We start from the raw sequence: 18123 nt of genomic DNA, 5'->3' as shown, positions 1-18123 counted from the left end.
CTAGGCTCCCCCATGACTATCTTCTCTTGTAATTTATCTGGCACTCCTCCAGAAGGAGTTTCCCACAGTCTGAATTTTGCAATGTCACCCCCAAGTGTTCGGTAGATTTCTCTATATTTGTTTGATTAAGAATGCAAAATTATCAATCAAGGCTTTGGTTTATAAATCACTAGTTGGGTCTAGAAATGCTCATATTCAACTTCTCAGTTTCGAGGGGAAGGGATGGCCTCATAGTGGGTTCATGTTTTTCTGTTAGGGACATACAATATCTGGTTGTCTGTTTTTTGAGCAGCCACTGATATTCAGTATCTAACTCTGTTAATTAATGAGAGGTTGTAGGATGGCAGCATTTTGATTCCATCATTCCTTCTTCATCTGCTAACTAAAATACTTCCTTTCCATTACTGTTTGGTTATCCAGTAGTTAAATTCATACAAGAAGTGCTTGATTCTCCCCCTGCATTTATGTTTTCAAGATATCAGAGAAGCTCACTAGCATCTTCCAACCAACTATAGTAACTAGAGTTTTTAGTTCGTGGTTATAAACATCGTTTTGATGTATGGTAGTCATTACCCTTGTTGATACTTCATGGTCTCATTGCTGACCCCTGGGAGCCCCTTTGGGTTGGCTTCTGAGTCCTTCACGGGGCTCCAGGAGTCACTTTCAGTCTCCATGCTGTATGCTATGGTGCGATGTTCTGGGTTCATGTTGTGCTACAGTAGGTCACTTCTCCAAGGAGCTCTGATTCTGTTTATTGGGAGATTGTACTTGGAGATCATTTCCATTGGCAATAGAAACACTCATTGCCACTGGATTAGCCATTATTTTGAGCAGCTAGTTTGCAGCCTAGCTGAGCATTAGAAACACCTGGGGAGCTTTTAAAAACTACCAGCACCTGAGTTGAAGCCCAGACTAATTAATTTGAATCTCTGGGGGTAGGGCCTACTATTTGTATCATGTTTTATTATGGAAAATTTCAAACTATAAAAAGTAAAAGGCCACAGAATCATATAATGAACCCAACTTCAACAATTATGAACATGTGGCAATCTTATTTCATCCACTCTTCTATCCTCCCTTCTGTAGTATTTTGTAGCAAATCTATGATATTATATTATTTCGTCTATGGACTTTTCATATATGGCTCTAAACAATAAGGTTTTTTTTTCTTGTTAATGCCAAAGGGCATGTGTGCATGCCAGAGAGAGAGAGAAAAAGAGAGTGCCCCACACTGGGGCCTGGTCACACTGCAATTCCCTTTCCTCCATTTCTCCTTTCCATCAGGATCCTGGGCACATATACACATATGCTCCGCATGTTTTTCGAGCACCGGGGGCTGACATTTGAATTACGTTGGCCATGTGGGACCTGGCTCCCTCCATATAGAGCTTTAAAGCTGGCCTGATAAAAGCTTATAAAAATAAATTAATAAATAATCAAAGAACCAGCCCTAGAGATTAGGTACTCTGCACAGGAAACTGGATCCCACATGGCCCACTGGGGTTGGATGAGTCCCTACTCCGTCAGCTTCATGCCAGGCACTGTCATGCCCAGGCTTCTGATGGCATGAGGAACAGGAAAAAAAGCATTGTAGTACGACAGATTAGTCAGTGTCCAAATTTCAAGTTTCTCATACATTCTATAAATGCATTTAAAAAAATTTTTTTTAGGTTTTTGCCATAGGATATATGTGCTCACCAGAGAGAGACAATGAGAGGGAAAGTGAGAAATCACCCCCTAGGGGTAATGTCCATGCCACAATCCCTTCTACTCCATTCTCCTCCTATGATTTTGGGTATGTACACACATGTACCTGGCATGACATTCAAGCCTCCAGGTTCACAATCTGCCATGTGGGAGTTCAGTGCCTTAACCACTATGCCACCTGCTGGCCCCCTGGAAGCGCATGTTCTAACAGATTGAATTCGATAAGGTCCATACATTGAGACTAGTTGATGTCTTTTTTTGACACTAGGCTCCCCCATGACTATCTTCTCTTGTAATTTATCTGGCACTCCTCCAGAAGGAGTTTCCCACAGTCTGAATTTTGCAATGTCACCCCCAAGTGTTCGGTAGATTTCTCTATATTTGTTTGATTAAGAATGCAAAATTATCAATCAAGGCTTTGGTTTATAAATCACTAGTTGGGTCTAGAAATGCTCATATTCAACTTCTCAGTTTCGAGGGGAAGGGATGGCCTCATAGTGGGTTCATGTTTTTCTGTTAGGGACATACAATATCTGGTTGTCTGTTTTTTGAGCAGCCACTGATATTCAGTATCTAACTCTGTTAATTAATGAGAGGTTGTAGGATGGCAGCATTTTGATTCCATCATTCCTTCTTCATCTGCTAACTAAAATACTTCCTTTCCATTACTGTTTGGTTATCCAGTAGTTAAATTCATACAAGAAGTGCTTGATTCTCCCCCTGCATTTATGTTTTCAAGATATCAGAGAAGCTCACTAGCATCTTCCAACCAACTATAGTAACTAGAGTTTTTAGTTCGTGGTTATAAACATCGTTTTGATGTATGGTAGTCATTACCCTTGTTGATACTTCATGGTCTCATTGCTGACCCCTGGGAGCCCCTTTGGGTTGGCTTCTGAGTCCTTCACGGGGCTCCAGGAGTCACTTTCAGTCTCCATGCTGTATGCTATGGTGCGATGTTCTGGGTTCATGTTGTGCTACAGTAGGTCACTTCTCCAAGGAGCTCTGATTCTGTTTATTGGGAGATTGTACTTGGAGATCATTTCCATTGGCAATAGAAACACTCATTGCCACTGGATTAGCCATTATTTTGAGCAGATATTGGCACGTCCAAATCTCACAAGACTTCAGTGTGTATATACAAGGTAGGGAAGCATTGACTTCAAGGACAAAATTCAGGTTCTGAGGCTGACTTGCCAGTCCTTCCACTGATAGGCCCCTTCCTGCCCTTTCAGCCTCAACTTTTACCAAGTCTTTCTAGAGCCCTGCAGTCTGACCTGACCACCTGCTGGGGTGGCTCTGGCTTGGTAGGCTCCCTCAGCCCTCTCTACCTGAAATGCTATCCCATAGTCCTATCTGCCTGGCAGTCCTATGCCTGCTTGTCCTTCTGTACTGCTCTTAGAAGCTCTCCCCGGCCTCCTTATCTTCCCTACCCCTCTGCTGTGACCCTCTGTTCCAGGTACCTGCTCTGACACGTACGCTGACATATTTTCACTGTGCTGGCAGAATCGCATGTTGACAGAAAGCACAGGCTCCAGAGACAGGCTGCCAGGGCAATGCTGGCTGTCACCAGCTCTCGATGAGACCTGGACATGTGTGTAGCTCCTCAGGCCTCATGTTGTCATCTGTAAGTGGGGATATATTTGTGTCTGACGAGGGCAAAGCTGTCGAATAGAGACTACATGAGTTCATGCTGCTCAGAGCACTGTCTGGACTATTATAGTGCTCAATGAACGTAGCCATTGAGGAGTTTGTTTTTGTCCCTGTCTCCTCTGCCAACCAGAGGCCTCTTGGTAGCACAAATGTGGCTTATGACTGAATCCTCAGCTGGCAATACTGCACCTGAGAGGTAGGCAGCTGATGCTCAAGAATCTAGTGACTTGTCCAAACGAGAGGCAGAGGTGAGCCTAGAACCCAGGGCTCTTGGTTCCCAGCTCAGTGCTGTCTCTAAAACATGCAGCCTCTGAGGTCAGGTAGATTACGGCAAATTGGGTCAGGCTTTCTTTCTTTCTTCTTTTTTTTTTTTTGGAGAGGTTTTTGCTATAGGGCGCGTGTGCTTGCCAGAAACACAGAGAGCGACAGAGAGATAGCGAGAAATCACTCCCCAGGGGGGATGGCAATGCTGCAGTCCCTTCTCCTCCATTCTCCTCTCGAGATCTTGGGCTCCCACACACACACACCTGATGTGAGTTTAAGCCACTGGGTCTGGAACTTGAACCGCGGTCGACTACGTGGCAGTCCAGCGACATAGCCATTACACTAACTGCTGGTCCCTAGGTCAGGCTTTCTAAGGTCTGTGGTGAAGGTGGAATCCTTTTTAATGTAGACCTACCAGAAATTCTCCTGCAACGTGAACCATCAATCCTCCCATAAGCCTGTCCAGTGATGCTGTGAGTTTCCTAGATTAGATTTTGTAAAAACAAGACTCTGAAACCTGAAAAGCCAAGTCCTTGTGATCCTATTCTCAATCCTGCCTGCAGTGGTGAGGCTAGGAAAGCATTTGATTGCCTGTTTCGTTGTGAACTAGCAGGCCTGGGCCCATTACCCATCCCAGGGAGTTCACCTCTATAAGGGTCTTTATAGCTGTCAAACTTAGGGCCTACTGGCCAAAGCTGCCAGCACAGTCTACCTTAGATCTGCCTGGAGTGTTTATAGCCCACATTGTCTGGCAAGTGACTAGCAGGACTTGGTCTGGTTTCCTTTCTCTGGAATCACAGAACACAATGGACAATGGAAAAATGTTCACTTGAGGCACAAGAAGCCCAGTACTAGACTCCTAACCATTCTTGTAGCCATTCATTCATTTAGCAAAAGTACTGTGTGCCAGTCACAGTTCTAGGCCTCGGGATAAATCAGCGAATAAATGGCCCAAGATCTCTGCTCATAGGTTATTTATTCACAGTCTAGCCAGGGGTAGACAGGCCATACACAGTAGGCATAATAAGCCAATAATATGGAACATTCAAAGATGATAAATAGGATGGAAAAAGAACACCCAGAGCAGGTTGAAGGGCGGTTGGGGTAAGGAATGGGGAGACTGGTTGTATTATTAGGCAAGGTGGTCAGCATAGTTGCCCTTAAAAAGATGTTATTTGATGGGCCAGTAGATGGCATAGTGGTTAAGGTAGCTAGATCCCACGTGGCAGACTCTGGGGTTCTAGTCCTGAACCTGGCATCTTGAAAGATAACACTGTGTGTGTGTGTGTGTGTGTGTGTGTGTGTGTGTGTGTGTCTCCAAAATCCTGAGAAGAGAATGGAGAAGGGATTGCAGCATGGCCATCCACCTAGTGGATGGGTAGGGGTATATATGATTTCTCACTTTCTCTCTCTCTTTCTGTCTCTCTCTGACAAACACTTGTGCCCTATAGCAATACATACATATGTACATACCATCATAACATAAAACATAAGAACATAAAAAAGGTGGCATTTGACTAAAGACCTGAGGTTGAGTTTGTGGTGGAAGGGCATTGCCAGCAGGGAACAGCCAGCGCAGAGGCCTGTAGGCAAGAATGTTTGTGGTTGGAGTCGGGGAGTAAGGACACAGGGACAGGAATGGAGCTGATGCATAACTCTGGTGCTATTAAAGAACTTTGATTTGGGGATCAGCAGTTAGCGTAATGACTATGTCGCTGGACTCCCATGTCGTTGACCACGGTTCCAGTCCCAGACCCGGTGGCTTAAACTCATGCTGGGCGCGTGTGCGTGCGTGCCCAAGATCCGGAGAGGAGAATGGAGGAGAAGGAATTGCAGCGTGGCCATCCCCTCTGGGAGGTGATTTCTCGCTTTCTGTTTCTCTGTCTCTCTTTGTTTGTCTGGCAGCGAGTGCACGCGCCCTATAGCAAAAACCTCTCAAAAAAAAAAAAAAAACTTTGATTTGAATGAAACAGGGAGACACTGGAGGATTTTCAGTAAAGCAGTGGTGTGCCATTAACTTAAATGTTTAAAGGCTGCCTGGCTGCCTCTAGTGGGGCCAATAGGTGGCATGGTGGTTAAGGCATTAGATTCTCATATGACCAACCATGGTTCGAGTCTCAGATCTGGGGGCTTGAAACTCATGGAGGGCCTATGTGCGTGTGTGCCCCAAATCCTGAAAGGACAATGGAGGACAGGGACTGTGGTATGGCCATCCCCCCAGGGGGTGATTTCTCACTTACTCTGTCTCTTTCTCTGGCAAGCACACATGTACTATGGCATGTTTCTGGTTTCTATGTTGAAAACAGGCTTTGGTGGCAGGGACCAGAGGAGGGAGATCTGATAGGAGGCTCTTATACAGTCCAGGTGAGAGCTGATGGTAGCTCAAGCCAACATCGAAGCAGTTGGTGGTTGTAGGAAGTAGCTGGATTGGGGACATGTTTTTTAAAATTTTTCCAGAGGGTGTGTACACTCACTGGAGAGATACAAAGAGAGAAAAAGAAAATGAGAAAGTAACCCCCCACCTCCACCAAGGGAAATAGTCATGCCGCAATCCCTTCTCCTCTATTTCTTCCTGCCTTTGGGAATTTGGGCATGCATGCACATACAACCCCAGCGTGTTTCTCAAGCTGCCAAATGTAGAACTCGAACCACACTGTTAGCCATGTGGGATCCAGACATCTCAACCACCATGCTACTAGCTGGCCCAGGGGACATATTTGGAAGAAAGAGTAAACAAACAGTATTTCCTGATGCCTAGGGGGTGAGAGAGAAGAGTTATGGATGACCTCGAAGTTCTGACCTGAGCAACTGGAAGGATAGGATGCACATAATGCTATGGGAGGTGTGTGTTGCAGGAAGACCCGGAGCCCCATAGGAGGCACAGTCAGTTTGCAAGGTCTATCAGACATCTAAGAAGATATGCTCCGGGGGGGGGGGGGTCTTCAAGTCTGGAGTTCATGAGGAAGGTCTGGACTGGAAGTAGAAAATTGGAAGTTGTCAGCATAAAGCTGGTATTTAAAGCCATGGGCTGGGTGAGCTCACCCGGGAGATGACTGTAGATGGAGAAGTAACGAGGACCAAAGACCAAGCCCTGGACCCAGGGCTGCTCCCCATTTGGAAAAGATGAGGCAGCAGCAGCTTTGGGACCTGTCTAGAGAGTTGATGAGGCAGAGCAAAATGAGGCTGAGCCCAGGAGCCAATGGAATTTTCCAGCCACGTGTTTTGCTAGACACTTAAAGTCCATTGGTGAAGGGGAAAAAAAAAATCCAATGGATGCCCATTTTCATTCTGGTCATACAGTCGTTCCTTTTCTCTGGGCCTGTACCAAGAGCTGTTTTCTGGAAAGGAAATGTGAGTCTGGCTCTGTGTGAAGTATCAGATGCTCTTTACATTTGCCTTAACGAAGCTGCCACTTCGTTAGAGGTGACCCCATCTCCTTCACATCCTCATTTGCATCCCTGGGAATTAGCGAGGCCTTTTCATCGCCCATCTTGACGTCAAATGAAACACCTATTTACGCACGAAGACTTTATTGAGTTTTCCAGGGCTGGCGTAACTTCTTGTCTGAAATCCACCTTTTTCTTCCATCCTGACTGGATCTCAGAGGAAGGAGGAAATGGTGGTGTCCACCACCCACAGGACTGCTACAGCTACTACCTGGCTCAGGCCTCACCATCCATGCCATTCCCATCTCTGTATTAAAATTTCTACCAAGTGGAGTTTATTAAAAATAACCCACCCTCATCAGACTCTGACATGCCCCCGAGAATGGTTTTCTCTTAAAATCTTAATGTCTGTATTTCTCAAATCAAGTTGAAGACTGTGGCTGTTCTTTAAATGGGACCTGGGTGATTTTCTGGGCAACAGAACTGTTTGTTCATTTTTCACCAGACGGCAGAGGTCCTTCAGCCGTTAGTCTTGGTTGTTGAGAGGGTTCCAGGAATCTGAGGAAGATCTCCTCCTTTCCCCTTCCAAAGAGAAATAGAGCCAATGACCTTAGTCAGGGCTCTGTCTAGCTCTGATCTCTGGAGGGCAAAGAGGATTTGCTTGACTGGTCAGGGGACTGAAATGGGTTTAGGAGAAAGGAAGTCTACTTCCACCAGCTAAGTGGGTCTTGCCATGGTATCTTCAAGATTGCTGGACTTCTCTTTAATCTGTTCTCTGGGAGCCTTGACTAAATGCTGGCTCACTAGAAACCCTTCTGTATCATATTTGGGTGAGACTTCAAGTTTTCAAGTCCCTTCTCTTTGGGATTGGAGAAAGGACGATGGATACTCAACCAGCAGCACTGGCTTACTCTCAGCCCATGAGCATTTGGTGTCTTTTCTGTGCCAGGCTCTGTCCCAGCAGTTGAGGACTATGCAGTTGTTCTAGTCTGTTCTGTTGCTAATAACAGAAAATATCTGAGTCTGAGTAATTTATTTAAAAAAAAAAAGAAGAAGAAGTTTATAGGCTAACCCCAAGACCTAGTGGTTAAGGCAGCCAGATCCCACATGGCTGACTGACTGGTTCAAATCCTGGACCCAGCAACTTGAAAAACATGTGAGGCATGTATGTGTGCCCCAAGTCCCAACTGGGTGGAGAAATGAAGGAGAAGAAACTATAGCCTGACCACACCCCATTAAGGGATGCTTTCTCCCTCTCTCTCTTTCTCTTTCTGGTGAGTACATGTGCCCACTGATAAAATTTTAAAAATAAATAAAGGTTTATTTGGCTCATGTTTGGAGGTCAAAGTTCAGGGCCCGCATCTGGTAGGGGTCTTACAGAGTCCAAAGGCATTGCATCTCACCATGCGGGCAAGAGGGCAGATCATCTGTGTCCATCAGTTTCTGAGTCATTCTTTCTCCTTTTAAACCCCCACGAGTCATTCATGGGGGCTGGACCCTAACAACCATAATCCTAATCTCTTCCTCAAAGTCTCACCTCTTAGCACTGTAATCCAAAGTTAAATTCTTATTTAAATTCATACCCTCTTAATCCCATCTCAACCAAATCTCAACATACGAGTTTTGGGGGACATTCAAACCATAAAAACAGTGAACAGAACCAGTTGGTAGTATGGCGATTAAGGCACTAGATCCCACATGACTGACTGTATGGTTCGAGTCATGGACCCAGTGATTTAACAAACATGTTGGGCACATGAGTACCCAAAATCCTGAGAGGAGAATGAAGGAGAAGAGATTACAGCCTGGCCATACCCCCCAGGGGGTAATTTCTCTCTCTTTCTGTCTGAAAAACACATGTACCCTATAGCAAAAACTAATTTTTTTTGAGAGTGCTGTAGGGCACGTGCACTCGCCAGACAGACAGAGAGAGACAGAGAGATAGAAAGCGAGAAATCACCCCCCAGGGGGGATGGCCACGCCACAATCCCTTCTCCTCCATTCTCCTCTCGGGATCTTGGGCACACACGCACACACACCTGGTGTGAGTTTAAGCCACTGGGTCTGGGACTCGAACCACGGTCGATGACGTGGGAGTCCAGCGGCATAGCCATTACGCTAACTGCTGGTCCCACAAAAACTATTTTTAAAAAGCCTCCAAACCTAAAACAGTGATCAGAAGTAAGTTCTTGCCTTAATGGAACTTGCCTTCTGGTTAAATGAAAGATGAGAAAATAAATAGGGACCAGCAGGTGGCGTAGTGGTTAAGGCACGGACCCCATATGGCCAACTGCAGTTCAAGTCCCAAACTTGATTTCTTGAAATTCACACTAGGCATGTGCACACCCAAAATTCTGAGAAGGGGATGGAGGAGAAGGGGTGATTTCTCACTTTCTCTCTGTTTCTCTTTGTGTCTCTGGTGAGCACACATGCCCTATAGCAAAACTATCTCTTTAAAAAAAAAAAAAAAAGAAAAGGAAATACATTAGAAAAAAAATTTACTTACACTTGTTAGGTATAACTATATACTACCTCAAAATATAGTGACTTGAAACAGCAATAAACTTTTGTTATCTCAGTTGTTGTGGGTCATGAATTTGGGAGTGGTTTAGGTAGGTGCTATTGGCTCTGGGTCTTTCAAGGTGTTGGCTGGGCTGCAGAAATCAGAAGGCTTGATGTGGCTGGAGAATCTGCTCCCAAGGATACTCACATGACTGGCAAGTTGGTGCTGGCTACTGCAGGAGGCTTTCGTCACTTTTCTGGTGGACCTCTCCATGGGATTGCTTGAGTGTCTTCAAAACATGCCTGACTTTCTCCAGAACAGGCCATCCAAGATGGCATGGTAGTAGCTGTAATTCTTCCAGACCTTCAAGACCTAGTCTCAAGGGTTCCACACTGTCATTTCCCTAATAGCATAGCATGGAAAAGACTTTTATTTTTTGTTAGAGAGATTTTTGCTACCAGGGTGCTTGCACTTACTGGAGAGAGACAGAGAGAGAGACAGAGACAAAGAAAGAGAAAAATCACCCCACAGGGGAGATGGCCATGCCACAATCCCTTTTCCTCCATTCTCCTCTTGGGATTTTGGGTATACATGCACTACAAGCCCGGTGTGAGTTTCAGGACACCAGATCTAGAATTCAAACCACAGCTGACCGTGTGGGAGTTGAGAGATATAACTATTACGCCATCTGCTGGTCCCATAGACTTCTAAAGAAGTCTTTTTCTGGTAGAGAAGGCTTAAAAAGGAAAACCTGGGAACTGTTGACTGCCACGTTTCCTACCACTGGAACAAGCTAGACAGTACCTCATGTTATGAAAGCCAGCACACACACATACACACACACACACACACACACACACACAACAGAGACACACATACATAAAACAGAGGAGGTTCTGGAGTGTTCATGTCCCTGGTTCCTGTGCTCTGGGTTCAACTGCATTTCTATTCTTTGCACAATGTGGTTGTTCAACGCATCCTTGGATTCCAGGAGGCTAGATTACAGTTATGCCTCTAGTAGACTGGGTCGGGACTTTGCTCTTAGAACTAAAGTCAGAGATCTTTATATGGTTGAGAGGAGGAAAAGCAGCTAGGCATGGGGTGAGAGTGGGAGAACTCTAGGGCTAAGGCTCTCAGGAGGAAGAAGGTGGGACCGACAGGATGTGGGACAGCACAGCCCCTCCTCCAGGGGCCTTTGGCAGCTGCCGATAAGTTGAGCATCTCCACCTGAAAGAGAGTTGCAACACCGCTTTCCTCCTCTCCTCTGTGCAGTATCTGCCTCCAGCCAGGACATGATTCACAAGCTGTTAGCTGTGATGTTGTCAGTAAGGACTGGGGTCCCCTTGGGGTCACTGCTACCTCACTTAGCCTATCCCCTAATACAAACAGCCCATCCCTCCCTTCTCTGGCTCCATCCCATTGGTTGCCCTAATGTGGGCCAGTGAATCCTTCCTGACCCAGACCTGGGAGGGCTAGTTAGATGGGAGCCAGAAATCGGAGAAGAGTCTGCATGCCCAGGTAGGCACAGGCTTTGGGCTGACCAGGCCCATCCAACCCGGTATCCCTGGGGGATGCTCTTTTTTTTTTTTGGAGAGATTTTCACTGTAGGGCGCATGCACTCGCCAGATAGACAGAGAGAGACATAGAGACAGAAAGCGAGAAATCACCCCCCAGGGGGGATGGTCACGCCGCAATCCCTTCTCCTCCATTCTCCTCTCGGGATCTTGGGCACGCATGCACATGCGCCCGGCGTGAGTTTTAAGCCACCGGTCCGGGACACAAACCGCGGTCGACTACGTGGGAGTCCAGCGACATAGCCATTACGCTAACTGCTGGTTCCCCCTGGGGGATGCTCTTTCATGCAGAGCTTCTACAATCTACCCAGGGAGCAGAGAGGGGGCAAGGTCAGTGTCCATCCATTTGAAGGACAGTGTGGGCTATCAGGCAAGTCCTGGCAGGAAAATGGGCAGCCCACCCAGTGCAAGGAAAGAAAGAGTTTTATGGAGGGCTACTTGCAAAGTGCCTGCCAGGAGCTGGCTCCGTGGCCTGGTGGTTAAGGCAGCTGGATCCCACATGGCCAGCCATATGGTTCAAGGTCTGGACCCGGCAGCTTGACTAGAAACACACATGCCCAAAATCTCAAAAGGAGGGAGAGATGGAGGAGAATGGATTGTGGCTTAACTATTCCCCACAGGGGTTGAGGGGAGGGGTCCTTACTTTCTTTTTCTCTCTATTTCACTCCCTCTCTGTCTCTCTCTGGTTAACACACATACCCCCTGACAAGACAAAAAAAAAAAATGTGCAGGGCAAAGTGGAGAAATCCATAGCAGCTGATGCGGTACCTCTGGGTCTTCACCAGCAGGGATAGGGAAGGGACTGTCAAGATAGTGGAAAAAAGCCAGCCTGTACGAGAGAAAGGGTCCAAGCACCCACCATACCCAGGCAGGGAAGAGCCAGCAGAAAAGTAGCTCATTCTCACTCTCTCCTTCACCACAGCTGGATGGGAAAGGGTGGAGAGGGTCTCCAGAGAGGCAGCCCATGTGGTCACCACAGGCAAGATGCCGGGGCCAGGATGCGAGGATGTGGGTGTTTCTCCAGAAAGGACCCCTGTGAACAGCACTGCCAACCAGGCATGTCACCCGTCCCTGCCTCCAGGACTCTGGAAAAGCTGACCACATCGATAATTATAGAACCTAGAGGTGGCAGGACCTCACGGCATCTCTGACTTCATCTTCCTGTCAGGGCAGAAGGTCTCCAGGGAAAAGGAGGTGACATGTCAAGTTAGTCCAAAGCCAAGAGGAATTCAGCTCAGACTCTGCCCTTTAAACCAGTGCCAGCTTCTTTGAAAACATGGCAGGCTTAAAAATCATCTGAGGGAAATATGTTTTAATAGCCAGGACATATTTTCACTGTCATTTTCCTGAGATTGATGATGTAATTAGGGCAGGCCAAGAGAATAAAATATTAGGTTTATAAACTAAGATGTACATAGATGTTTATACTCTTTGGCAGGCACAGATACATGAATAATTCTTTGTTCCTTAAGCTCAATGTAGTATTTGACAGTTGAGGTTAGAGCACCATGTCTTCCCCAAAGGCCATCCCTGTGTTTGGCATAAATCACAGTGCAAAGAGAAGGCCCATTAAGTGGTGCCTTCCTTGGTTGGCACCTGGAATGTATCTGGGGAGAGAAATACCCTGTGAGTGGATTGGCATGATAAATACTCTCTGATGCTCGGGCTGTTAGAGCTGAGCTCTGGGGCCCCACCTTGGCTGCTCAAGCCATAGGCATGCTGAGTGCCAGTGCTGGAAATCACATGGCCAACTGCAGGTTCAGACTCTTGGTTGACCTGGAGCATTGCTGAGTGATGGGTGCCCAAGATCCTGACAAGCTAGAGGGCTGGGGCTGGGGAAGGGGACCGCTGTGTGATGAGATCCTCTCTCATGCATGCACATACACTCTCTATCATTAATAAAATAAATTAACAACCAACAAAAATAGAGTTGCGCTCCGGGCAGAGAGAAGGGTTCAAATGGTCAGGACAGCAGCGAGGACTGTGCGAGTCCCCTCTGTTGTGGAGTGGGGCCAAGGCCTACCCCCTCTCTGGTCAGAGGGACCGTCTTGGGATGGAGCTCACAGGGACATTCATTACATAGGATTACCCCCCTCCTCTGACGTACTGTCCGGCTGCCGTTTCCTGAGCCTAATCTAATTGTAAATTTCTGGGGTGCTGGCACACTTTTATTTGCCGCATTCATTTTCGGTTTTAAGTTGGTTTAAGCTTTCTCCCACTAGCTGGGCAAAGACGCTCCCAGAACAGTGGTTTCCGGGGTTGTCCCAGCCTGTGTAGTGTGATCTGCTTTGAGCTCAGCTGCCTGGGGCCTTTTCACTGTAGGTGGCCTATCAGGACTTGTCCCCCACAAACCTTGTCTCTCTTGGGGGTCACTGTGGCAGCATGGCCTGTCATTCCAGGTGACTTAATCAGTGGGGAAAGCCCAGCCGGAGGCCTTTCATTGGTTTTCTCCCTCCCAGCACAAATGCTCTTCAAGTGGTGGTGGCCTGACATGGACTCTTCAAAGAAAGGCCTTTTGATCCCAGACTCGGGAAGCCTGTCCCCGCATGCTCCCAGCTGCCTCCCTGTGGAACTGCGCCCCCATCCAGCAGCCAGGCCTCTGCTGGGAGGCAGCTGACCTGAAAGTGATGTTATTTTTTTAAAAGTGGGTTTTAGTACCCAGAGCAATAATATTTTTAACTGGTTACTGAGGCTGATTAGGGAGCCCCAGGTCTCTGTTTGGTTAAATACAGCCGCCTTCACAGATATATTTTGGGACAGTGCAGATCCAGTGTTCTGAATGGGATTGGGTTACCCTAAATGGTGGTCAGCCATTTGCCTCAGGCCTGGGCCCTACAAAGCAGTCTGGCTACAACCCATGAGTCAAGGCTTCCAGGGATGGCAGGACACTGGATGCTTCACTCCTCACCCTGGAAAAGGGCAGTCAGTTGACTTTAGGATGCTCAGCCCCTTTAAAATGTTTCTCCTTTCTATTTATTTATTTATTTAGCCATATTGCGTGTGGACTTGCTGGAGAGAGACTGAGAGAAGGAAAACGAAAAATCACCCCCCACCACCACCACCAGGGGTGATGGCCACACTGCAATCCCTTGTCCTCTCTTCTCTTCTTGGGATTTTGGGCACACACAGACACACATGCCCAGCATGATTTTCAAGATGGCAGGTCCAGGATTTGAACTGTGGTCAGCCATGTGGGAGTCCAGCACCTTAACCACCACATCATCTGCTGGCTCCTAAATTTTTTTTATTTATCCATGATGGAATAAGTGTATGTATGAAAAAGAGAGAAAGAGAGAGACTAGCACCCTTTACAGGGTCTAGTCACACCACAATCTTCTTCCAGCCCATGGATCTTGGGTGCAGTTTTTTGGTTGATGGGCCAGGGATTTGAACAACAGTAACAAGGCAGGTCTGGCTTCTCTTGGGCAGCACGTGACCACTGCACCACAGAGCTGGCCTCAGCCCCTTTAGAGACACTGGCCGCCTCTGCCACTTAGTTGCTCTATTGTCTTTGAATCAGTTGTTTGGCTTCTTGGAATCTCTATTTCTCCATCTATAAATTGGAGATAATAATCCCTACTGTGTAGGGTGAGCCTGTTATAAGCACTTCACATTGTATGTGTGCACGCGCATGTGCTTATCAGTTTTCAGAGATTGTTAAGGAGCACAAAGTTGGAAAATAACAAGAAAAGTCAAGAAGAAAAAAATCGCCTTCTCTCCATAGAGTATTTTAAGATGTTATCAAACAAATCAAATCATCAAGACATCCTCAGTCTCGGACCACCCTGTAGCACAGTAGTTAAGGGAGCCAGATCCCACACAGCCAGCCATGGCAGTCTGGCTACAGCAGCTTCAAAATCACTGGTTACGTGTGCATGCATGCCCCAAATCCTGACAAGTTGAGGAAATGGAAGAAAAAGGAGTGCAGGATGACCACACACTCTTGGGGGATGCTCTCTCTCTGGGAAGGGTGCATGACCTATGGCAATTAAAAAGAAAAAAAAAAAAGGTGGGGGAAAGAAATCCTCAGTCCCTCAAGGCTTATCTTGGTGGTGAGGAGGAATTGGCCTCTGGAGAGAAGCCAGTAGGAGTCTGGAGGCCAGAGTGCCAACTAGTACCAGCCATGTGACCTTGGGCAAGTCCTGTACTTCTCTGAGCCTTGGGGTCCAGCCTTATAAAATGAGGGGCTGAATTGTTCTAGAACCACCATCCCAAAGCCCTGGGATCCAGATAATTGTAGCGTTCATGCTTCTCACTTCAAGGAAATTATTGGCTCTTGGCTCTCCGTTAGGGGAGAGGCAGCAGGACAAGGCAGCCTGCTTCCTGTGGATGGAATGCGCCTGGCTGCCTCTGTGGGCAATCCAAGGGCCTGCACTTTCTCTTTGTCTAGGAGGGTCTTCTAGGCAGGCCATGGGAGGAATCGTACCCTAGACACTGTGCTATGAAGTTCTCTTGTCCCGGGCCAGGAGACTGGGCGTCTGACTTGGCAGTGGGATGCCTAAGGGAAGAGTTTGGGGCCTTCCGTGCTGGTGTCATTTCCTCGGTCTCTTTTGAAATAGCTGTACGTTTGGACTGAGGCTGACAAGTCCCTGGGTGGTGTATTTTGAAATGGTTATAAACAATTTGCAATTAGCTCCTTTGTCTAAATGAGAAAGACAAGCTTACTCAGGCTTCTTGTTAACTCAAGGTCTTTCATCCAGTTGGCAAATGCGTCAGATGTGAGCGAAAGAGCCCTTTATGGGTCAAGGAAAATCCAAGTTTGGTTTTTAGAGGCCTCTTTTCTTTAGAGCTCAGCTTCCACTGGCTTTCTCTCGAGTGATCTGGAGCCATAAATTCCTTGGTATTGCTGAGAGGATAGCTCTGGGCTTGGGGGTCTGGTCCCAGCCCTGACATGTCCAGATGCATGACCCTGAGCAGGTTGCCTCCCACTGCCAGCTCTCTTGATATCTGTCTGCGGACGAAGAGGTAGAATGGTCCGTCCTAAACTGCCCACCCTTACCACCCCAGGTCTTTTGAGATTCAGATAGGATCATCTAAAAGATCTCTGTATGTTCACTTTGTAAACTGAAAAGCTGGAAAAGATAAGGCATTCATAGCAGTGTACTCTCTGTGGCAATGTTCTTGAATCGTTGCTGTGTGCCGGGCTCAGGGCTGAGAGCTTCCTGGCGTGCTATCTGCACTGTCGCCCTGTATGTAGGTGCCGGTTCCATCTGCATTTTATAGAGAGGCTAAGCAAGTTGTCAAGGTCACACAGCTTGAAAGGTTTGAGTGGCCTAAGGCAGCCTCTCGGTAGCCTTCTGGCTTAGTGGTCTCTTATTCTGCAGTGGTTTCCGTCAGTTTATCTAAGTTGGTGGTTCTGGAACCCATCTCCTACCTGCCAGCTTTTGTGGCCTGCCAAGGGGTCTGATTCTGCTGGTTCAGGATGAGGCCAAGCGCCTGTGTTTGTGGGTCAGTCCCTGCTGATTCTGATGTGCAGCCCACGTGGAGGACCGCGGCCCAAAGCACTAGAGAGTGCAGAATGGTTTGGACCAATGTCAGTGCTCCTTGGGCATTTTCTCCTCTCTGAGCTTCAGTTTCCTGCCCTATAGAAGAGGAGATTGATCAGGTGGATTCTCAGGGAGCTTCTCAGGGGTTTCTAGGCTCTGTAAGTATGAGAAACTCATGAACAAATGCAATACTTTTCTTTTTCTCCTGTTACAGGCAGAATATGAAGTTACTCCAGATGAAAAACTGGGAGAGAAAGGGAAGGAAATTATGACCAAGTACCTCACTGCAAAGGTAAGAGACCTCCCAACCCTACAGGGTGAATGGGAGGTCTGACCCAGGCATAAGGGCCCCAGTCCCCACCAGGCCATGTGGGCAACTGAAAAGTGCCAGCAGAATTCTCAAGAATACCTGGAGTGTCCTGAAGGACAAGGTCACCCTGACCCCACCTCAGGGACACCCACCCAGATGGTTGAGGGAGCAGAGTGGTACCGTCCACGGGCTCCTGGCAACCTTGGTTCTCTAGAAACTGCTGCTGCTTAGTCTGCTTTGACAGAGAAATGTGTCCTTGATCCAGTTTGTTCTGTAGTCCAGCTGTTCTACCCTCTAGGTCAAGGCACAGTGTCCCTTTCTTAAAAATGGCCTCCCACGGGAACCAGCAGTTAGTGTAATGGCTATGTCGCTGGACTCCCACGTAGTCGACTGCAGTTTGCGTCCCAGACCCGGTGGCTTAAAACTCACGCTGGGTGCGTATGCGTGCGTGCCCAAAATCCCGAGAGGAGAATGGAGGAGAAGGGATTGCGGTGTGACCATCCCCCCTGGGGGGTGATTTCTCGCTTTCTGTCTCTATGTCTCTCTCTGTCTGTCTGGCGAGCGCACGCGCCCTATAGCAAAAAAACTCTCAAAAAAAAAAAAAAAGGCCTCCCAGGGCCAGATGTTGGCATGGTAGCTAAGGTGCTGGATCCCACATGGCCAACTATGTGGTTCGAGTCCCAGACCTGGTAACCTGGGAAACATACCAGGCACGTATGCATATGCCCAAAATCCCAAGAGGAGAATGGCCATCTCCTCTTGGGTGTGCTTTCTCACTTTCTTGCTCCCTCTATCCCCAGTGAATGCATGTTCCTTATGGCAAATTAAAAAAAAAAAAAAAAAAAAAAAAAAAAAAAAGGTGCCTCCTTGCTAGACCCACCTCTTGGAGGTGCTGAGAGCCTGAGGTGAGACCCACATGTGAATAACTTTGTACGCATCCTGCACCCATGCAGCCCGTGGTGGCTTCATCCTGCTCAGGACCCGGAGTGCTGTGGGTACCAGCCCCTGGCACGGTTCTCCTCTTGGTGGCCATCCCAGACTGAGGTCACCACAGCCTGAGAGGTTCTGGCCATCAGTCCTCCTCACCATGCTCACCCCACCGTCAGCCTGTGTGCTCGGGCAGGTGTGTCCTGCCACAGCCTCTGCAGTCAGCTAGCTCGTGGCCATCTCCCTGGCAGGACAGGCCCAGCCTCTCACCCAGAGTGCTACCCGCTCGTTGGCCCTGCTGCTCCCCACAGCC

At 47.6% G+C, this 18123-nt stretch overlaps 1 protein-coding gene across 2 annotated transcripts in view; it reads left to right on the top strand.

Moving 5' to 3' along the window:
• Positions 1 to 18123, top strand: part of GRK5 (G protein-coupled receptor kinase 5) — a gene marked incomplete at its 5' end in the record, with an annotated part of 275319 nt that overhangs the window by 194987 nt on the left and 62209 nt on the right. For both annotated transcript variants that reach the window (XR_003551409.1, XM_006160398.3), the window contains 1 exon segment: positions 16788 to 16865. Coding sequence is in view for 1 of the 2 variants with exons in the window: in XM_006160398.3 (XP_006160460.1) it covers positions 16788 to 16865 (78 nt within the window).

The sequence above is a fragment of the Tupaia chinensis genome, unplaced genomic scaffold (assembly GCF_000334495.1).
Source record: "Tupaia chinensis unplaced genomic scaffold, TupChi_1.0 Scaffold000683_1, whole genome shotgun sequence".
In the NCBI taxonomy this organism is placed as follows: Eukaryota; Metazoa; Chordata; class Mammalia; order Scandentia; family Tupaiidae; genus Tupaia; species Tupaia belangeri.
The sequence above is the reverse complement of the archived record's forward strand: the minus strand, read 5'-3'. Positions and strand labels throughout refer to the sequence as shown.